Source organism: Hyaena hyaena, unplaced genomic scaffold (assembly GCF_003009895.1).
Source record: "Hyaena hyaena isolate Hyena2069 unplaced genomic scaffold, ASM300989v1 scaffold_578, whole genome shotgun sequence".
Lineage (NCBI taxonomy): Eukaryota > Metazoa > Chordata > Mammalia > Carnivora > Hyaenidae > Hyaena > Hyaena hyaena.
In genome coordinates, this window is record NW_024081212.1 from 684,819 (window position 1) to 705,812 (window position 20,994).

The window sequence follows — 20,994 nt, forward strand, 5'->3', positions numbered from 1 at the left end:
GTTATAGGATATATATTTAAGTCTATAAAATTTGTTTTATTATCTGAAACACATTTTTGCCATATTCTTCTACATAAGATCATAATGTACATATTCAGAATTTTAGAATCAGATATATGACAGGATTTCATTTGTATTTTGAGACTTGAATGATCTTAGCAGACTAGTATGAAAATGAATTTTCCAAACATACTCTAGTAAAAACTTCCGTAAGACTTCACCTGAAAGAAATTCCTCATATTATAATAATAATTTACCATCAGAACCACATCTTCAGTCCTGCTTTTTTTTCAAGTTATCTATACTCAAGCCTCATGGTTTGAATACAGAAGGTGGCTAATACCATTAAACCAGACTTTAAGTAAGAGGAGGCAAACTTTAGGCATAATTTAAGTTTCCCTTATGATACTTATACAACTGGAAAATACCCACTTCACCGTTACCTAAATGGTCTAAACTAAGCGTATTAAGGTAATGGAGGGGTGCCTGGGTGGCTCAGTCTGTTGAGCATCTGAGTCTTGATTTCAGCACAGGTCATGACCCCAGGGTTGTGGGATCAAGCCCTGCATTAGGCTCCACACTGAGCATGGAGTCTGCTTAGGATTCTCTCTCTCCCTCTGCCCCTCTCCGCCGCTGGCATACTCTCTCTCAAATATAAATAAATAAATAAATAAATAAATGTAAGTAAGTAGTTAGTTGGTTAATGGAAAGTCACAAGTTATACTGATCCAACATTCTTCAAGGAACTCCAAGAACATTGTGCTGTTATTATATGGAATTATAAGCGTGGGTTTATTATCTGGAACAATGGGAATGAATAACTTCCAAATAATCCATTGAGAACCTTCTCTATGGTCTCAGTACAATAAATAACTATGTAAGCACATGAAATCAAATCTCTTCACACTTTCTCCCACATATAGAGTTCATAGTAGTGTGAATGTAAATTCATGATCAAGAGAATGCATGTTTTGCGGCACAAGCCAACTATTTCAGCTAAATGGTAGTAGGAACAGTGACTTTTTATTATAAATTCTCAAGGCACTATTAATTAAACCAAATTCAAACCAAACTGTAGACAAAGAAATCAGATTACAGAGAAGTTATGTGATTTGTCCTAAGCGATTAAAAGAGAGAATGAGAAGGTAACTCCCCAAGAATCCATCAACTCTATTTAAGTTATAAAAGATAGACCATGATGAATCAGATCACTGAAACTGAAAACAGGAAATCAAGAGAGAAAATCAATGTACTAAACTCTGATTCTTTGAAATGATCAATAAAGTTAATAAGTTTCTTGTCAGACAAAGAAAAAAAAAAGGATGAAAGAACAAAAATTACTAACATTAGACATGAAACAGAAGATATCACGACAGATTCTATGGACATTAAAAGATTATAAAGGAGGGGCGCCTGGGTGGCTTAGTCGGTTAAGCGTCCGACTTTCGCTTGGGTCATGATCTCGCGGTTCGTGGGTTCGAGCCCCGCGTTGGGCTCTGTGCTGACTGCCAGCTCGGAGCCTGGAGCCTGTTTCAGTCTGTGACTCCCTCTCTCTCTGACCCTCCCCTGCTCGCGCTGTCTCTCTCTCTCTCCTAGAAATAAAGCATTAAAAAAAAAAAAAAAAAAAAAAAGATTATAAAGGAATACTATCACCAATTCCATGATCTCAAATGTGGAGACCTAGATGAAATAGACTAATTCCTGGAAATCTGGTAATTTGCCAAAATTCACACAATAAGAAACAGACAAAATGGATGGTCTTAAATCTATTAAAGAGACTGAATCAATATTTAATAGTCTTCTAAAACAGAAAATACCTGGCCCAAACAAGTTCACTGGTGAATTTTACATCAGAAATTTAAGGGAGAAATTATACCAATTCTCTATAATCTCCTACAGTGGATAGAAAAAGAAGGAATCTTTCCTAACTCGTTTTATGGGGTCAGGATTGCCCTAATACCAAAAAACAGACAAAGACATCACAAGAAAAAAACTACAGCCCAATACTTTTGATGAACATAGATGTAAAAACCCTCAACAAAACAGTAGCAAGTTGAATCCAACAATTTATAAAAAGATTAATATAACAAGACCAAGTGGGATTTATCCCAGGTATGCAGGACTGGTTTAACATTCAAAAATCAATTAATGTAAGGATTTCTAGGTCACTGAAAATATTCGTTAGATACTATACTGATGGATATACGCCATTATACATTTGTCCAAACCAGTAGAATGTACAATACCAAGAGTGAACCAAAATGTTAACTATGAACTCTAAATAATTATGATGTGTCGATGTAGGTTCATCAATTGTAATAAACATACCATCTGGTGGAGGACGTTGACAGGGGAGGCTATGCACGTGGTGGGCAGGAAGTAGATGGAAAATCTCTATACCTTCCCCTCAACTTTTCTGTGAACTTTAAACTGTTCCTAAGGAAAAACTCTTAATATTGCTGAAAAAAAATTCATCATGAGAAGCTCTTCCTTTCTTTAACAATCACAACCACAGGGGCACCTGGGTGTTGGTCGGTTAAGTGCCGAATTCAGCTCAGATCATGATCTCACAGTTCATGGGTTGGACCCCCACTTGGGGGCTCTGTGCTGACAGCTGGGAGCCTGGAGCCTGCTTTGGATCCTGTGTCTCCCACTCCCTCTGCCCCTCCCGGGCTTGCGCTCTGTCCTTCAAAAATAAAATAAACACTAAAAAAATAATCATCATCATAACCACAAACACTTACGTAGCACTTACTGAGTACCAGGCACTATCATAAACATCCTACGCATGTTAACTCGTGTAACTCACACACTGGCCCTGAGTTAAGGTGCTCCTCACCTTCATTTTACAGAGAATGGACATTTGGTACGACTGCTATGAGAGCTCACGGCCAGCAAGAGGCCTCAGCAGGATGTGAATAACCACAATGTGGTCTCAGAGCCCGTGACCCTCTCTATCCTGCTGCAGCTGTTTGATGGGTGAGCCCAGTCAACGACACTGCCGTCACAGGGCAGAGCAGTGACCTCCATGTGACCCCGAGCCCTGCCAGACCAACCAGTATATAAAGACACCTCCGTCAAGCACAGGTGCTTCCAAGGAGGCCAGGACTGTGCATTCAGGGGTACATACATGGGGTCAACAGGTACCTTCCCCACAGGAAGGTCTCTTCCCCTATGCAAGTACCTTTACTGCTAGGAGTACCTGACAAATTTAACTCTACCTTCTATGAAGAAAAGTTAATATTAAAAAAAAAAAAAAAAGGTATGGAGCTGGCTGCTCTATATCTGTACTGAAATACAATCAAGACTCAATAGTTTTAAGGAAATATTTGTTGTTGTGCTTGGTATACAGCAGGCTCAATCTATCATATATATATATAATATATATGATATATGGGATATATGAATCCCAGATTCTGTGACATATATATATTCTAGTTAGAATATATAATTTTTAAGTAAACACTCTGCTGCTCTTCGCAAAACTGTCTTAAGATAGGAGCACCTGGGTGCCTCAGTAGGTGAAGCGTCTGACTTCAGCTCAGGTATATACATGTATATAAAATGAGCCACACATAATGTGCTGAGCTAAAACATCCCAACAATGCAAAGTAGTATTATAGTCACTTTTATAGGTTGAAAATGATCAGCAAGAAGATACGAGGCTAAGAATTTAAGGTTCCTTTTAATTTGAAAGTCTAGATTCCTTTGGAATAAGCCCATCAGGGGTAGCAATCTTGACAGAGCTGAAGTCTATAACTTTACAGTATGTTTGAAAATCCTCCATTCATTGTTTTTAAGTGAAAGAGGTACTTGTAATAAATGTCTAGCATTCACTTCGAACTTCCATTATATAATTAACAGACAAAATTCCATGATTTTCCCCATGGGTTAACCCAGATAGGAACAGCTTATTGGTCACAGGAATTTGCATCTAATAAGGATGACCTGTGAGATCTCAGACGGATAAGTGAAAGCCCAAAGTTAGGGCAAGAGGAACCTCTCTGTATACCCAAGGCAAATAGGAGCCCATATGCAATCCTCCACAGGGTTAACTAGAAGCCAAAACACGCTTTGCATTTCTGAGACTGCTAGAGTCACAGGGCACATTCAGATTTAAAAGAAGTCTATTTGTTGCCGAAATTGAATGAACAATTCCACTTCAGGGAATTTACGCTAAGAAAAAATTTTAGATCAGTGAAAAAATTTGTATGTACATGAATGATCATCCCAACAATGTTTATAAGAATAAAAAATTAAACAATAAAATATCCAACATCAAAGGACTGGTTAAATAATTTGTACTAAATGCATTAATAAAAATCACTTGAAAATATGGTATAAATCTATGAGTACTGATAAAAATCATATTTTTAAGTAAAAAAGCAGAAAAAATTGTTATATATGAATGACAGAAACCCTATTTCTTGCTAAAAATATACTTTCAGTATACTTAGAGAAGAAAGTAGATAAATATATACAACACACACTCTCATAAAAAAACAATCATGAAAAAATATATGTCAAAACGTAAATAGTCTTTATCTCTGGATAGATTTCTACATATTTTCAAAATTTTCCACAATTACACGCACTATTTGTATAATAAAAATAATAAAGAGGAAAAAGAAATGATATAAACAGATTATAGATATCTATCAACCAGGTTAATCAGTGTAGCGTCAAAGGAATTAGTTGGGCTATAAACTCTTCAAGTTCATTTACAATCACTGGGGATATTCAATTCTTTTTTCAAACACAGTATCAAATATAAAAGTGAAGTTTCAACAGACCACAAGAAATAATATATCTGTTTTCCAAAGTGAGATTAAATGATATAACCCATGTTTCTCAGTGTGTGGCATAAAAAAACTGACGATAAATGTTTAGGTATTATTCCTGAAACAAGAACTTTCACATGCATTTTCTGGCTTGACCTCACCAGCTTTACTGGGGAGATAGGGAAGGTATTACTGTTTTCCCAGTTACACAGACACAGCTGTCCTAATGTGAGTCGGCTTCACTGAGAGCATCCAGCTGGTAAATAGAGGGGAAAAAATCATCCATGCACCAGTAACAGAACTACATTGTAATCCTACAAAAAAGAAGGACTTCTTTTCTGTTGCTACCAATACCTCAGGTTGAGAAACATGACCTTTTATTATTTCTCTTATGTACTGCCACAATTTTTTTTCTCATACTCATCTTTTTCCTAATTATTTATATCTCTGCTCTTTCGTCTTTTCTTCACTGTCCCTTCCTTTAGATTCCCCCTTCCTCCTGTGCTCTTCCAGCATGGTTGGCGGCCCCTGCTAGCTATTTCTCACTACTTTTTCTTCTACTCTACCCTGTAACTTCCTGCTTTTCTCTCAAGTCATCTGTTTCCCTGCAGAGAGCCAGAGACAGATGGCACACCCATTTTGTTGAGTAGGAGTGCCACTCTGTGCCAGTCCATGGAAAAACAGAGGGTGGAGGGAGTGGTGGTACGGATGGCAGTAAGTTAAGGTGTGCTAGTCCAACAGTTTGCAGAATTTTAAATATGGCAATTAAAGGCTGAGGAGGAACTGAGGCACATAGCACAAAGAACAGGGCCAGATACATTATCGTGTTAAGTCAAGCTCTTATTTAAACTACCTTCAATAGGATATTGCATATATATATATACATACATATAACCATATCATATATATATGATAATGTATTTTATATGGAGAGACACATGTAGACTTTGATAAGCAAAGAGAAGTTAAATAAGAGTCAGACTGACTAAGAAAATCATCTAGATTAAGCCAAAATCCATGGGACTACATCAGGCAAACATTAGATAGAGAACTAAATTTGCAGATCATTTAAGAACACAATGGAGTTACCTCATTGGCCTTTGTGTTCCAGCAAATATATTCTAAGCTTAAATTGTTTAAATAAAGTTCTCAGATCCTCACCTCAATTGGCTAGAGAATCTGAACTTAGGAGAAAAGCCAGTTTCAAAACATTCACATTTCTGTCCTATCCTTATACTTTTTTTTCCAAATCCTATTTTTAATTCAAATCCCATTTGTAATGATCTCTTTTCTATCTCATTTTATATAGTTAGCATTAAAAATTAATAGCAATAAGCTGAGAATATTTCTAACAGCCCGATCCCCTCACAGTCTATATGGAGATATCATTAAATAACAAAATATACACACACACATACACACACATATATGCAAATGCACAGACACATTTTAAAACTACGAAGGAGCTTAATATAGCAAAAATTTGGGATAAATAATCTTTATAATTTTTTTCACTGCATCTGGAATAACAACAATTTTTTAAAAGGCTAATAGCAGAGATCTGCTTAGTAAAAATGCGATGAAATTATCATACACAAAACTATCACAAAGCAAGCCAGAATAGAAGCATTTCAAAGTCAACATACATTTGATGACTTGTGGATAGAAGAAAACGTTCCCATTCTTAGTAAAAACAGCTGGTTTTGCCTGTCCATCTGACTGAAGTCCAACAAATAACCCCGGGCTTTTCGTAGACTCCAGGCTTACAGATGCATTTTCCAAGTTCTTCTTAATTTTAAAATGACAGTCAGTATCTCCTATACCCTGTGATCAATATAACATGATTTCATAAGTACAAGCAAATACCAAAGGGCAGAATTTAAAATAAGTCATTTGACAAGAATATACCAACCTCAGGACAAAAAAGCACCTTTTTCAATATACTGCACTATGCACTTCACCCTGTTCCACAGATCCAGAAGCAGAGACCGGGTGTTTGGCTGAGGCAAGGGTGTATGCCCTTGACAAATGGCTCTAAGTAACAGAGGAGCCTCAGTGAAGGAGAGTGCATTGTATTCTGTGTTTCATTTCAGAGTTACTAACCTACTGGTAAACAGAGGATACTAAAATGTGAAGTTTTGCTTCTGAAAAATACTCTAAGATAATGAAAAAAAGGGATATTCTCACCATGAGTGCATTTATATTTAAACATAAACCAATTTTCTGTGCTATTCCACATTTTCCGAATTGAGTTTTTACCAGTAAACAGAGTTCGCATAAGTTACTCAAACACAGTATAGGAAAACATTCAAGAATTAGGTGCTTAGGCATAGTCTACATACCCTTCAGATCATCGAAAACATCTCTCTCCTTTTTAAAGGTACATATCATCTAATATCAGAAAATATTTCACCTTTGTCACAATTTAGTGCTTTAAAAAGTTTTCGGGGCACCTGGGTGGCTTAGTCGGTTGAGCATCCGACTTTCGCTTAGGTCATGATCTCGCGGTTCGTGGGTTCGAGCCCCGCGTCGGGCTCTGTGCTGACAGCCAGCTCAGAGCCTGGAGCCTATTTCAGAGTCTGTGTCTCCCTCTCTCTCTGACCCTCCCCTGCTCACGCTGTCTCTCTCTCTCTCTCCTAGAAATAAATTAAAAAAAAAAAAGTTTTCTTAAAAGATTTAGTTCTAGAAAATAAGTTTTATGAAAATGAATTAAAACTTTTAATGCAACTATTATTTTATTTGTAAAAGATATATGTGTTCTGACATCTATCCTCAAATGTGAACTTCTTTTGGGTGAGAACCAAGTTGTCACAAAAATATATAATTTTTGTGGTCTATTTCTCTCTCATAATATAAATATGGCTTAAGCAACTTCTGTCTTCTGTTCTTGTTATGGGCACAACAGAACTCTAGCTTTGATTTGTTCATAGCCAAGTAGAGCACATAACCACACATACAAATAATAATAATAATAATAATAATAATAATAAATGTTTAAGGGCCAATAGGATAGAGAAGGACTTCTTGGGTTTAGGGAGAAAAAAAGGAACTAAACTGAGGAGAATTAGGAAGGGCTTCCCAGAAAAAGTGAAGCTGAGTTAAGTGTCAAATAAGAGCTAAGCTAAGTGGAGAAAAGTGAGGCATGGTAGGTAGTGAATTTCAGGCACAGGGCAATGTGATCAGAGCTAAGAGGCAATAAAGCATGTGAACAAACATGTATTTATGGTGTGTGAACAAACTTTGTATTTTCTGACCAGCAGAGGGAGGAGGCTGAATTCAGAAAGGTAGTATGAGTTTGTATGCAACATAGAAAGTCTAGTCTTATCTCAGACTATGGCAGCCACTGAGGAGTCTTGTGGACAGATCTCAATTTATCTTCAGGAAATTTCTTTAATGCCCCTTTAATTACCCTCTAATACTCAATATCTATCCAATAAGTTACACAATCCTCTGCAGTTTTCTGGCAATGATTAACAGAATCTTAATTCTCTCCTGTTCTTCAAGTGTGCACCCCTGGAGCTCCCTTTTATTATCTTTTAGAACAGACTTTTAAAAAAATATTTATTTTTGAGAGAGAGTGAGCGGGGTGGGGGCAGAGAGAAAGAAGATCAGAGGCTGTGCAGTGGGCTCCGAGCTGACAGCAGCAAGCCCAATGCAGGGCTGGAATTCATGAACCACAGGATCACGACATGAGTCAAGGCCTGATATTTAACCAACCAAGCCACCCAGACGCCCCTTTAGAATAGACTTTATATTTTAAAAAGTTTTAGATTTACAGGAAAATTTAGAAGACAGTACAGAGCTCCCCATATATCTAAATCTACTTTTTCTTATTAACATATTTCATTACCAGAACACATTTGTTATAATTAATGAAGCAATGCTGATACATTATTAAGTAACACTTCACTGATGTTTCCTTAATTTTTAACAAATATTCTTTTTCTGTCCAGAATCCCATCCAGGATACATTTATATTTGGTCACCGTGTCTCTAGACTCCTTTTGGCTCTGAGAATTTCTTGTATTTTCCTTGTTTTTGATGACCTTGACAGTTTTGAGGAGTACTGGTCAGGTATTTTGTAGAATGCCTCACTACTGGAATATGTCTGATGTCTTCCTCATGATTAGACTAGAGTTTGAGATACTGGGAGGAAGACCACAGGAAAAGGTGCCATTTTCATCACATCATATCAAGGGTGCATGCTTCCAATATGACTTGACTCTGGTGAGGTTGACCTTGATCACATGGCTAGGTTTCTCAGGTATTCCACTACAAAAAGTCAATATTTTTACAAGCCCCCACCTCCACCCACCACTCTTCCCATACTCTGTTCTTTGGGAGGTAGTCCTATGTGCAGCCCATACTTAAGGACAGGAATTGTGCTTCACCTCCTTGCAGCAGAGTATTTTATATAGCTTATCTGGAATTCAACATAAGAGATTCGTCTCTTTCCCCCATTTATTTATTAAATCATCTATGTATATTACTATGGGCTCATGAATATTTATTTCATACTTTGGGATATAATCCTACACTACTTTGCTGCTCAAACTCTTCCAGCCTTGGCCATTGAGATCTTTCAGTTCTTCATAAGTGAAGGGTCTCTTAAAGTAAATGTGAGTGTGTGTGTGCATGCGCACACATGTGTGTTGGCTGTTTTGAACACTTTGTTACTTTCTGGTCCTACAAAAAGTTCCGGGTTCATTTTGTTTATTTCCTGCCCTAGTCCCAGAATCAGCCATTTTTCTAAAGAGTCTTGGAATCTTTTATTAGAGAATGTTATTAAAAAACAAGATCTGAGTACTAGGTCTGCTTACTGCTACTGGGGTGTTGTTGTTTCTAAGCCCTCTCATCAAACAAAGCAAAAAATAGTATGTTTTACTAATTCATGGATATGTATATATCTGTAAATATTTGTATATGCAACCATTCACATTTATAGAAAGCTAAACTGAGCTCATACTAATGTGTCCAATTATAATAGATTACAAATAGATCATTCCAACTTCCTCCCTTGCTTATCTGTAAACTCCCATTCCAACAGTAAGAAATTTGCCTCCCCTCATCTGCCATCCATTTATGTAATTGTTCCATTCCAATATGAATTTATGATAGTATCAGACTGTTAACCCAACTCCTATGGGGAACAATTTTACCAAACAGAATACAGTGCTTATGTGCCTTTCTCATTACCTACTTCACTTATTTCCAAAGATTCTTAGGTCAGGGCCTTTTCTCCTATCACCTTCATAAAGATTGTCTCATACATTTTCGATATAGTTAGATTCTCTTGTCAGAGTCTTCATTCTTTTCTGGGACTCCCAAGCCTCGTAAATGATTTTTAATTTGCACACATTAGGTTCACTCATTGCACAGTCTAATGGGTTTTGACAAATGCATAATATCCTGTATCCACCACTATAGTAGAAAAACACAATCATTTTATTGCCTTAAAGACTGCCTATGCTTTCCTTGTTCATCCCTTTCACGCTCCCCTCTAATCCTCACAACCACTCATTATTTTACTATCTTTATAGTTTTACATTTTCCAAAGTGTCATATTATTGGAATCATATAATATGTACCCTTTTCATACTGGTGTCTTAAACTTATCAATATGCACATAAGTTTTCTCAATGTCTTTTCATGGCTTGACAGTTCATTGATTTTTATTACTGAATAATATTCCATTGTATAGATGTACCAGAGTTCATCTGTCTAACTATTGAAGGATGTCTTAGTTGCTTCCAGTTTTTGGTGATTATAAATAAAGTTGATATAACCATTCATGTGCACATTCTGTGAAAGCTGGAAGTTCTGTGTCTAGATATTTTTTTTATTTTTGCATAGAGACATCCAATTGTTCCAGTAATATTTGCTGAAAAGCCTGTCCTTTCCCCATTGAAATGCCTTTGTTTTTTTATGAAATATAAATTGTATCAAGGATAAATTGACAGTATTTATGTGGGTCTGTTTCTGAGCTCTCTATTCTAGTCCATTGGTCTGTCTAATCTTCAACGAATACCACACTGTCTTGAGCACTGAAGCTCTACAGTCAGTCTGGAAGCTGGGTAGTGCCAGTCCTCCAATTTGTTTTTAAGTATTTTATTGGCTATTCTGGTCTTTTTGCCTTGCCATGTAAACTTTAGAATCAGTTTTTTGATACCCACAAAGTACCTTGCTGATATTCCAAACTTGTGTTGAATCTAAAGACCAAGTTGGGAAGGACTGACAACATTCTTCCAATCCACGAACATGGCATATTTATCCACTTACTTAAAATCTCCTTGCTGTCTTTCATCAGAATTTTGTATTTTTCCACATATAGATCTGATATATATTTTGTTAGATTTATTCCTAATTATTTCTTCTTTTGGTGCTAATGTAACTGATATTGTATGTTTAATTTCAAATTCTAACTTCTCATTGCTAGTATTTAAGAAAGAATTGACTTTTGTATATTAATCTTGTATACTGCAGGCTTGCCATAATCACATATTATTTCTAGAGGAGTTTTGTTGATTCTTTGAGGCTTTTTTTTTTTTACATAAACAATTATGTCATCTGCAAACAAAGATAATTTTATTTCTTCCTTCCTAATCTGTATACAGGTTGTTTCCTTTTCTTGTCTTATTGCATTAGCCAAGACTTCTAACACAATATTAAAAAGGAGTGGTGAGAGTGGCTATCCTTGCCTTCTTCCCGATCATAGGGGAAAGCATCTAGCCTCACACTAGTATGAATGATATTAGCTGTAAGTTTTTTGTAAATATTCTTTATCAAGTTGGGAAAAATTCTCTATCCCTTGTTTGCTGAGGCTTTTTTATTTTCACCACTCATATTCAATTAGCCATGAAGACATACTAACTATTCCACAACAATATCTATCAAATTCACCCAAACTTCAGCTTCATTGTTACTTTTCAAACTTCAGACTCATATCATCTCATATCTTGATCACTACAATCACTACCTGAAGTGAGGATAATATTTGTGGATTGTTAATAAACCAATATGTTTTCATTGATAATTGTTACAAAACTCTCCCATTTACTAGACCAACATGCTTACTGTATCATAGGTAAGTAGAATCCAGCTCAAAACAAATAAATCTTTGCTCAACTTTGAGTTTCCAAATAGAAGGGTTTTAATATTTATACCAAATAAGAAGTCAGAAGGAAGATATTTTTCATTTGCAAAACCAAGCTTTATTGGGAGGCAAAATAGTTGCTAAAAGAAAATCCAAAAAATTAAACTTTATATACCTAGAGCCACTACTGTAGGACTGGACACCACAGAGTTTAAATGATGAAGCCACTGAAAAGGCAGATATAATAAATGACATAGCAGAAATTCTTACCCCAAAAGAAGAAAAGCCTATCTGGTACCAGGACGAGGAGTCTGTGGTGAATGGACTAAAGAGAGACTGGATGTCCTTATTCAAACCCCATTAGGGGTTAATTCTTGGTATAGCAAATATATAAGGGGTAGTAAAACATTCATGTATTTTAGGGGAGAATCTCAAGAACTGAGAGACTGTCCCAAGAAATTTACAAATTTACCTTAGAGCATCCCAGTATTCAGCATGGTACCATAGTAACATAGGGCCATCCAGAAAGTGAATTAAAAATGTCTGAGGGAAGAGTCTTGGAAGGTACGGATGTAGTTTCGTGTCATCTCCACAGCCCACATGGAACTATCAGGGGATCCAGAAGTTATGTCATGCCTCAATGGCAGGTTCAAGTACTGAGAAGACCAGTGACCTGGGAGAGGGCTTGATACAAGTTAGTAACAGATTTCAAAGCCTTGAGACCAAACCATATACAGATCTCAAGCCCTGTGATACTGTCCAAAATGTTCAGACTACAATATGAACCTCATGTGAAATTATATGATATTGAGATGTCCAGGGATAAATGAAATCAGCCACACTACAATAGAGAGAAGCGTGGGACTGAAGAAGAGTATGTATCCAGTGGCCCTTTCCCATGACTTTTTTTCTAAGGCTTTCTATCCAGGGACCATCCAAGAATAAAGGAAAAAAGAAAAAAAAAGAAAAGAAAGCCTGACTTATTATTGATCTATAAGGGACTAATCTTTGAACTGGATAGAAACCATGATATTTTTATTTTATATATTTGTAAAATAAATATATATAATATAAATATATAAATATATAAATATATATATAAAATAATATATACATAAATATATATAAATATATATAAAATAATATATACATAAATATATATAATATATATATAATAATATAAATATATTAAAAATATATAAATAAATATATACATATATATTTATTTTGGCTGAAAAAAAAATCAGTCAACTGAACTAAGCAGACTGGAACAGTCTAGAATTACCAGTGTGTTTTCAGGCAAATTCTGAGCTTCTGAGTCAAACTATTTCATATATTTCAGTGTTAAAAATATTTCATATTTCTTACAGTTATTCTGCACACTTTAGGTTCTCCATAAACTAATCCGTCTTTTACAGAGGCCAGACTTATGAACTTCAATATTATTACCAGCCCACCATCTCCCCAAACTTAAAACAAAAATCCTATTAAAAATGTATGATATTTTACATTTACATACAGATCTCAAGCAACTAGCCATGACACACAATTGAAAATGCTTAAACCCTTTCCCAAACATATCTCTTTCCTTTTCAACACTGAACTTGATACTTAACCTCCATTACTGTACTTTCACACTGTGGTGCAATTAATCTGTTTACATTCTTCTTTCAGTCTTCTAGACTGCAAGTTCTCTGAGAGCAAGGGGTATGTCCTACAGCATCTACTGTATCATTAGCAATGGACACATTTTCTGCCTTTCAGTAGAAACTCAATAAATGTTTAACTCTTAAAATAAAGCTCTTCTTTACAAATTTTTTATAATTTGTTCATATAATATCTTTCCCTCTCTTTTTTTTATAATGAAAAATGGGATTATACCCTGTAAATTCACCATTCCAGGTGATGGAGCTCAAGGCACACTACTCCAAAATAGGGCACACTGGAATATTGAAATTTCAAGCTGAGGGGCACCTGGGTGGCTCCGTCGGTTAAGCATCCAACTTCGGCTTAGGTCATGATCTAACAGTTCATGGGTTCAAGCACTGTGTCAGGCTCTGCGCTGACAGCTCAGAGCCTGGAGCCTGTTTTCTATTCTGTGTCTCCCTCTATCTCTGACCCTCCCTGCTCACGCTATCTCTCTCTCTCTCAGAAACAAATAAAACATTAAAAAAAAAAAAAAGAAATTTCAAGCTGAAAGAATCCGTAAAATGGCTGGGGCAGGAAGGGTTTTCTGACCTTCCCCTGAAGTAGGTCATAAGATTCTGATGTGAGAAGTGTCTTCCTATACCAGGAGGCAAGGAGCATGCTTATCTCCAAAGACAGAGAGATGCTGAGAAAAATGAATAGGTCTTGCTGTTTCCCCAAGTTCACTATACTTAGTGTACACCCTATTTGGTCCTATCCCATTTTTTTCTACAACTCTCCACTTTTCATTAAAACTAGCATTAAAACATCCTGTTTAACTACTCCTTCCAGTTTTCATTTCCTTAAAGAGACCTCTGTGTCATGTATGACTTCTATTAAACAAATATGTATGCTTTTCTCATTGGTGTGTCTTTGTCAGAAGGGCCTCAGGTGAGAACTTAGAAAGACATTAGAGAAAGATATTTTTCCTCTCCTATATAGGAAATTTCTTCTGACTCACCTACACTGCTCGAATCAATCTGCTTCTCCTGGGATCTCATATAAGCATTTAAACTATAACTTGAATTAGATTACTAATTTTCTAGTGTAACCTAGATCACTACCTGCACATATTTGTTCCCTCCAAAAGGCTGTAAACACCTGAGGAATGATATCCGTTTTTTAACTCTCCAGTAAGTACAATTAGTGAAAAGAATGAAAATAAAATTTAATATAACTAAAATAAAATTTAATGCAACTAAATTTCAAAACAATAAACCTTCAGCATTCCCTTTATTCCCTCTTTTCTTCTTTAATTTAAAATCTCTGTTTTAGCAAGAACACACTATACACATTGTAGGTTAGTCAATTTGACAATAAATTGTATTAAAAAATTTAAAAAATAACATTCTCTGTTTTAGGAGAGGCTCAGTCTTCAGCATCTGACTTTGGCTCAGGTCATGATCTCATGGTTCATGAGTTTGAGCCACATTTCTGGTGAGCTCAATCCCCACTATGGGTGAACACAAGCTCCACTTTCAGTTAAAACACGAGCTCCACTTCAGGTGAGCTCTGCTTCTCTCTGTCTCTCTGTCTCTCCCTGTCTCTCTCTCTCTCTCAATAAATAGATAGATAGATGATAGATAGATAGATAAATATCTCTGTTTAGACACATGAAAAGATGCTCAACTTCACTCATCATCAGGGAAATACAAATCAAAACCACACTGAGATACCACCTGATACCAGTCAGAATGGCTAACATTAACACCTCAGGAAACAACAGACACTGATGAGGATGTGGAGAAAGGGCAAGCACAGTTGGTGAGAATGCAAACTGGTGTAGCCACTTTGGAAAACAGTATGGAGGTTCCTCAAAAAATTAAAAAATTAAAAATAGAACTACCCGATGACCCAGCAATTGCACTACTAGGTATTTATTCAAAAGATAGAAAAATGCTAATTCAAAGGGGCACAAAGACCCCAATGTCTATAGCAACACTATCTGCTGGGAGCCGCACCGGCCTCGCTGGATGACAGTCACAGCAAGGAAATGGCAGCGTTTGCAAAGCTCCTGCCATGAGAAATGAAAACTGGTATCTCCTTCTGCTACTACTGGCTCATGTCGGCAATGAGGCTGCTGGTATTGACCAGGACTCACAATATTCCAGATCAGACCAATATTCCCCACACAGATTGCTCATAAAGAAAAGCATATTTTTGCCTTTTCAAATGAGATTTTAGATGAATGCACTGTCGATTATTGTCAAAAGGCTCTTCCTATTGGCCTTGCAGATCCAAGACTTATGTAATAAAGGGGGCTAAGAACACAAGAGTTACAATTGAGTCTACCCCTGAGACAAAGGGCCTAATTTAGAGTTAAGGACAGATATCCACCCCCACCCAATTGTTTCTGCTAGGAGTACCAGCCCCCCAAGGTATTTGTGAGTGACTTATTCTGGCCTTGAATATGCTGATTGCACCCTGTGAAGGAACCTATTGAGGAACTTCTTCTTTAGTGATTATGGGACCAAAGGCGTTTCCTGAAAGACCTGTTTTTCTTAATACTTCGTCTTAAACAAGCTATTGACCCCTGTCCACAAAGAACTAACTTCACCCTTTGTATGCTAAAAACATTGTCTTGTATGCTAAAGATACCTTCCTTCCCCATAGGATAAGCATTTAAATCCCCTACCCCAATCACTATTGATAAAGGTTATGCATGAGTCTTCTACAAATCTATGTTCTGAGAAATTCTTACGTATCAAAGGAATTTGCCATCAGAAATCACTGTCTAAGGCAAATGCCACTTCTGTGCCGTCCCCCAAACACTTAATTATAAAATAAAGTTGAGCCCCAGTCAGAGCATAGACGCCTGCCTGGTGACCAGAAAGATTCTTGTGGCCTCTGTCATCCCTCCCTCACCAACACCGTCCATCCTTCAGGGACCCCTGAACCCACCGGGGCCAGCCTCTGACAACTATCAACAATAGCCAAATTATGGAAAGAGCCCAAATGCCCAGTGACTGACGAGTTGATAAGGAAGATATAGTATATGGAATATTACTTGGCAATCAAAAAGAATGAAATCTTGACATTTGCAATGACATAGAGGGAACTAGAGTGTACTATGGTAAGCGAAATAAGTCAGAGAAAAACAAACACCATATAACTGCGTTCATATGTTGGATCTAACAAACAAAACAGATGACTATAGGAGAAGGGAAGGAAAAATAAGATAAAAACAGACAGGGAGGCAAACCATAAGAGACTCTTAAATACAGAGAACAAACTGAGGGTTGCTGGGAGGGAAAATAGGTGGGGGGATGGGCTAAATGGGTGACCATGGGCATTAAGGAGGACACTTGTTAGGATGAGCACTGGGTGTTATATGTAAGTGATGAATCACTAACTTCAACTCCTGAAACCATTACTACACTATATGTTAACTAGCTTGGATTTAAATATAATAAATAAATAAATAAATAAATGTATAAATAAATTCATTAGAATGAGCACCAAAAAAAAAAGTCTCTGCTTTATCCCTAACCCAAATACAAACTGATTAATGAAATGCAGATGGGAAATAAAAGAAAATATGTGGGTTCTGGATGTAAAAGGGTCATGTTGTATTTTGTGTGTCTTCCTGCATATCAATAACATAAACCAACTGGACAAAGCCTTGTTAGAATATCGATGCATGCTCATACCACTGCAAGCTAAAACAACATCTAATGTGCCTTTCCTTCTATCTGGTTTCTTTGCAAGACAACAGGTCCTACAAAAATACTACCAAGTGATATTTTAACTTCTTACTCATTATTTGTTGAGCATCTACCAAATGTCAAACCTTGTTGAAGAGTTTGGGGTATTTTAATAAACAAAGCAAATAAGAATCTCTTCTCTATGGTGCCCCTATCCTAGAAATTAATATACATTCTATACACTGTACTATTTTAATGATTCTCATCAGCCTTCTCTTTTCCAGGATAACTCATGCAACAATTTTCTCTTGTCTTAAAATCTGTTTGCTCCTGAGGGGAAGAAAATCTTTGTTGCTGTCCTCAAACCCCTCTGTATATTCTTTAAATCTCCTTCATGCTGTAAAGACCAAAACTAACGAACAGACTGTGGTCTACAATAAACAGCAAAATGTAAGACCACTTTCTGGAAAATTCAAACAAAATAACTAACCTTACAATTTTAATAAGTCTTCAAAAAAAAATTTTTTTTTAAGTCTTCAAAATTTTTTTATTAGGTAAAACATGATTTCAACTCCCAGTTTCCAGTTCTGCATGTGAGAAGCTTAGAAGTTACTTCTCTGTCTTAACAAATAAAAAGCTAAACAGACTGAAAACTGAACAACTCCTTTCAGAACCACAAGGGCAGTAAGGATCCAGGTAAACTGCTGCCTCCAGGAGCACAGAGACAGACAGGGAGTCACCGCTCACCAGAGCAGAGGCTCACAAGCAGGAAGTCATGAGGAAACCATGCCCGCAGACGGGACACTTGAACCATAGCTGATGAATTGCTCAAGTGAGCCTCAGTGAGACAAGTCTGAGAGTTAAACTCCAAGGAACTCCAGTCGGAGACAGGCCCCTATGCTTTGTGCCTTCAGCTCCAAGATCTCCACCAGGGTCCCACGGTGCATAGCAAAGGGTTCCTTTGTGCTCCTGATCGGGGAGGGAAAGATGAACCATTTTTCAAAATTTTTTTCATGTTTTATTTATTTCTGAGACAGAGACAGAGACAGAGAGACACAGCATGAGCAGGGGAGGGTCAGAGAGAGAGGGAGATATAGAATCTGAAACAGCCTCCAGGCTCTGAGCTGTCAGCCCAGAGCCCGATGCGGGCTCGAACCCACGAACTGTGAGATCATAACCTGAGCCGAAGTCAGACGCTTAACCGACTGAGCCCCCCAGGCGCCCCAAGATGAACCATTCTTAAATACACACAGCACTGTTCTTCTTAACAAGAACTGCCCACAGGAAAAAAACAGTTAATTACAGCCTCAACTTTTAGTGTTTTAACAGAGCCTAAGTGACCTGGGGAAAGGGAAATACCCAACTTCCACCCACTCTACTTATCCCAGAACTGAGAAACACTTGTGAAGTTCAATATTCCAGGGGCACAGGCTCACTAAAATCATATGATCTCTTATTATCTACATAAAACTAAGTCTTTTACTCAATTTTATAATTTTCAATCCACTGGTCTAGCACTGTATACCTACACCATCTGTACATCTATACAACTTCTTAAAAATACGAATTAGCTGGGGCGCCTGGGTGGCTCAGTCAGTTAAGCGTCCAACTTTGGCTCATGATCTCACCGTTCGTGGGATCGAGCCCCACGTCAGGCTCTGTGCTGACAGCCAGCTCAGAGCCTGGAACCTGTCTTCAGATTCTGTGTCTCCCTCACTCTCTGGCCCTCCCCTGCTCACGCTGCCTCTCTCTCTTTCTCAGAAATAAATAAAAACATTTAAAAAATAAGTTGATTAAAAAATACGAATTATCTTTAACTTTTTAGTTATGTACATGTGTAGGAAAGAGGCAAAATTAAATAGATTTGCAATGAGAGAATCTTTCCTATTTTCTGCAAACTAAATGCTTGCCCATGAACAAGGATCCTGCTAGTGTGGGTGTATCAGGTGTGCATGTGTCTTTGCTTGGTACCCTGTTCAGTTTGTTTTTCTACAATTCTTACGTCTCTTTTTTTCTTTACATTGATTCTTAGTGATGAATTCCACCTATGTTTTTAGACTTGTTTTCTTCTTTCTTTCTTTTTGTAATATTTATATTTGAGAGAGAGAAAGAGACAAAGTGGGGGAAGAGACAGAGAGGGAGGGAGACACAGAATCCGAAGCAGGCTCCAGGCTCTGAGCTGTCGGCACAGAGCCTGACGACCAGGACCCAAACTCACAGACCGTGATATCATGACCTAAGCTGAGGTAGGTAGGACGCTTAACTGACTGAGCTGCCCAGGGGCCCCTGAGGCTTGTTTTCTTCTTTAAATTAGCAGCATTACAAATGTCCCTAGTGAACTGCATGCTTGTTGCTAACTTGAATATTTACTGCATCAGGTGATTTATTCCTACAGCATAAAAATTTCCTAGTAACAGAAGCATTTGTTACAGGATCAGGATCAGCATCATACCTGATAATAAGCATGTCTGCCTATAAGAAATGATTTTAGGGGTGCCTGGGTGCCTCACTCGGTTGAGCACTGACTTGATTTGGGCTCAGATCCTGATCCCAGGGTTGTGGGATCCAGCCTTGTGTTAGGCTCTGCGTTGAGCATGGAACCTACTTAAGATTCTCTCTACCCCTCTCTGTCTCTCTCCGACTCCCTCTTTCTCTCCAAAATAAAGGGGAAAAAGAAGAAATGTTTTCAAATATGCAATGGTAGATACATTGGAAACATTAATGCTCTTATTCAATTCAATTTATACGATGAACATTTGTTGACTAGCTACCAAGACTGAAGCACTATTAGGTTTTTAGGGTATAACAATACGAGTATGTGTTACTATTTACCTTTGAATTCATCTTAAACCCCTTTGGAGATTGGAAGCCTGCCTTACGATAGCCTCTAAATACATGCAAAGGAGAATAATTAAGACAATTATTACCATTCTGTTTTCAAGAGTAATGTCATTCCAGCCTGATGATTTCTGGTCAGATACAGTAAAAGTGAGAAATAATACGCCTGATTTTTATGCATTAATATAGTATCTTATGAGCAAAAAAGCTATCCAATCTGACTAAAAAGACCTACTTACCAAAATTTCACATGAAGAATTTTAGTCAGACAACCACATCAATAAGTCACTAAATAAGTTATAAAAAAAACACTATGATGGAAACAGCAGAAAGTAAAATACAAATGATGAAAGTTCTGTGGAGGCTCTTCTCCACCAAAGTCCCAAAGTAAAGTTAAAACATCAGTGTTGTTTAAATGGTAAACACCATCAGGTGGTAGCCTCAGAATCCTCCAACCTTCAGGTATTTGCATGGGGCTGGTATACACAAAGCAGGTAGACATGTGGGGTCCACAGGAGGAGCCTCACTAACTCACTATCCTTGATGCCCCCTGACAGTGTTGGTAGGGGGAGAGCACAGCCAAGGGGCCAATCTCAATGAAAAGCTAGAATAGAATTGATCTAGACTGTGCCTGATGGATAAGTGTTAAATTTAGAATAGATACTCTTCAATCCTGGTCAATCTTTTAGTAACTACATAAAAGGAGTTATTAGTTCATGGATCAGTTTGGGGTAAGACCTGATACTATCATTTTCTTATCTTATTATTCATCTTGCTGTAAGACTTTAGGGGCTAAAGGATGTGATTACAAATATAACAGAGCTAGTCCAGCCTTTGCTACATAAGAGACACTCAAAAATATCAGTCTTTCTCCTTTCTGTCTTCTTTGCTGATCCTCTTATAATTATCAGGAAATTCACCTTTGGCAAGAACAGTGGCACGTTTTTCAAGA

At 37.2% G+C, this 20,994-nt stretch overlaps 1 protein-coding gene across 1 annotated transcript in view; it reads right to left on the bottom strand.

Annotated features, from left to right (window-relative positions):
• RP1 (RP1 axonemal microtubule associated) overlaps positions 1-20,994 on the bottom strand; it is a 284,132-nt gene that overhangs the window by 141,226 nt on the left and 121,912 nt on the right. Inside the window, 1 exon segment of the mRNA XM_039256605.1 lies at positions 6,428-6,605. Coding sequence (XP_039112536.1) covers positions 6,428-6,605 — 178 coding nt within the window.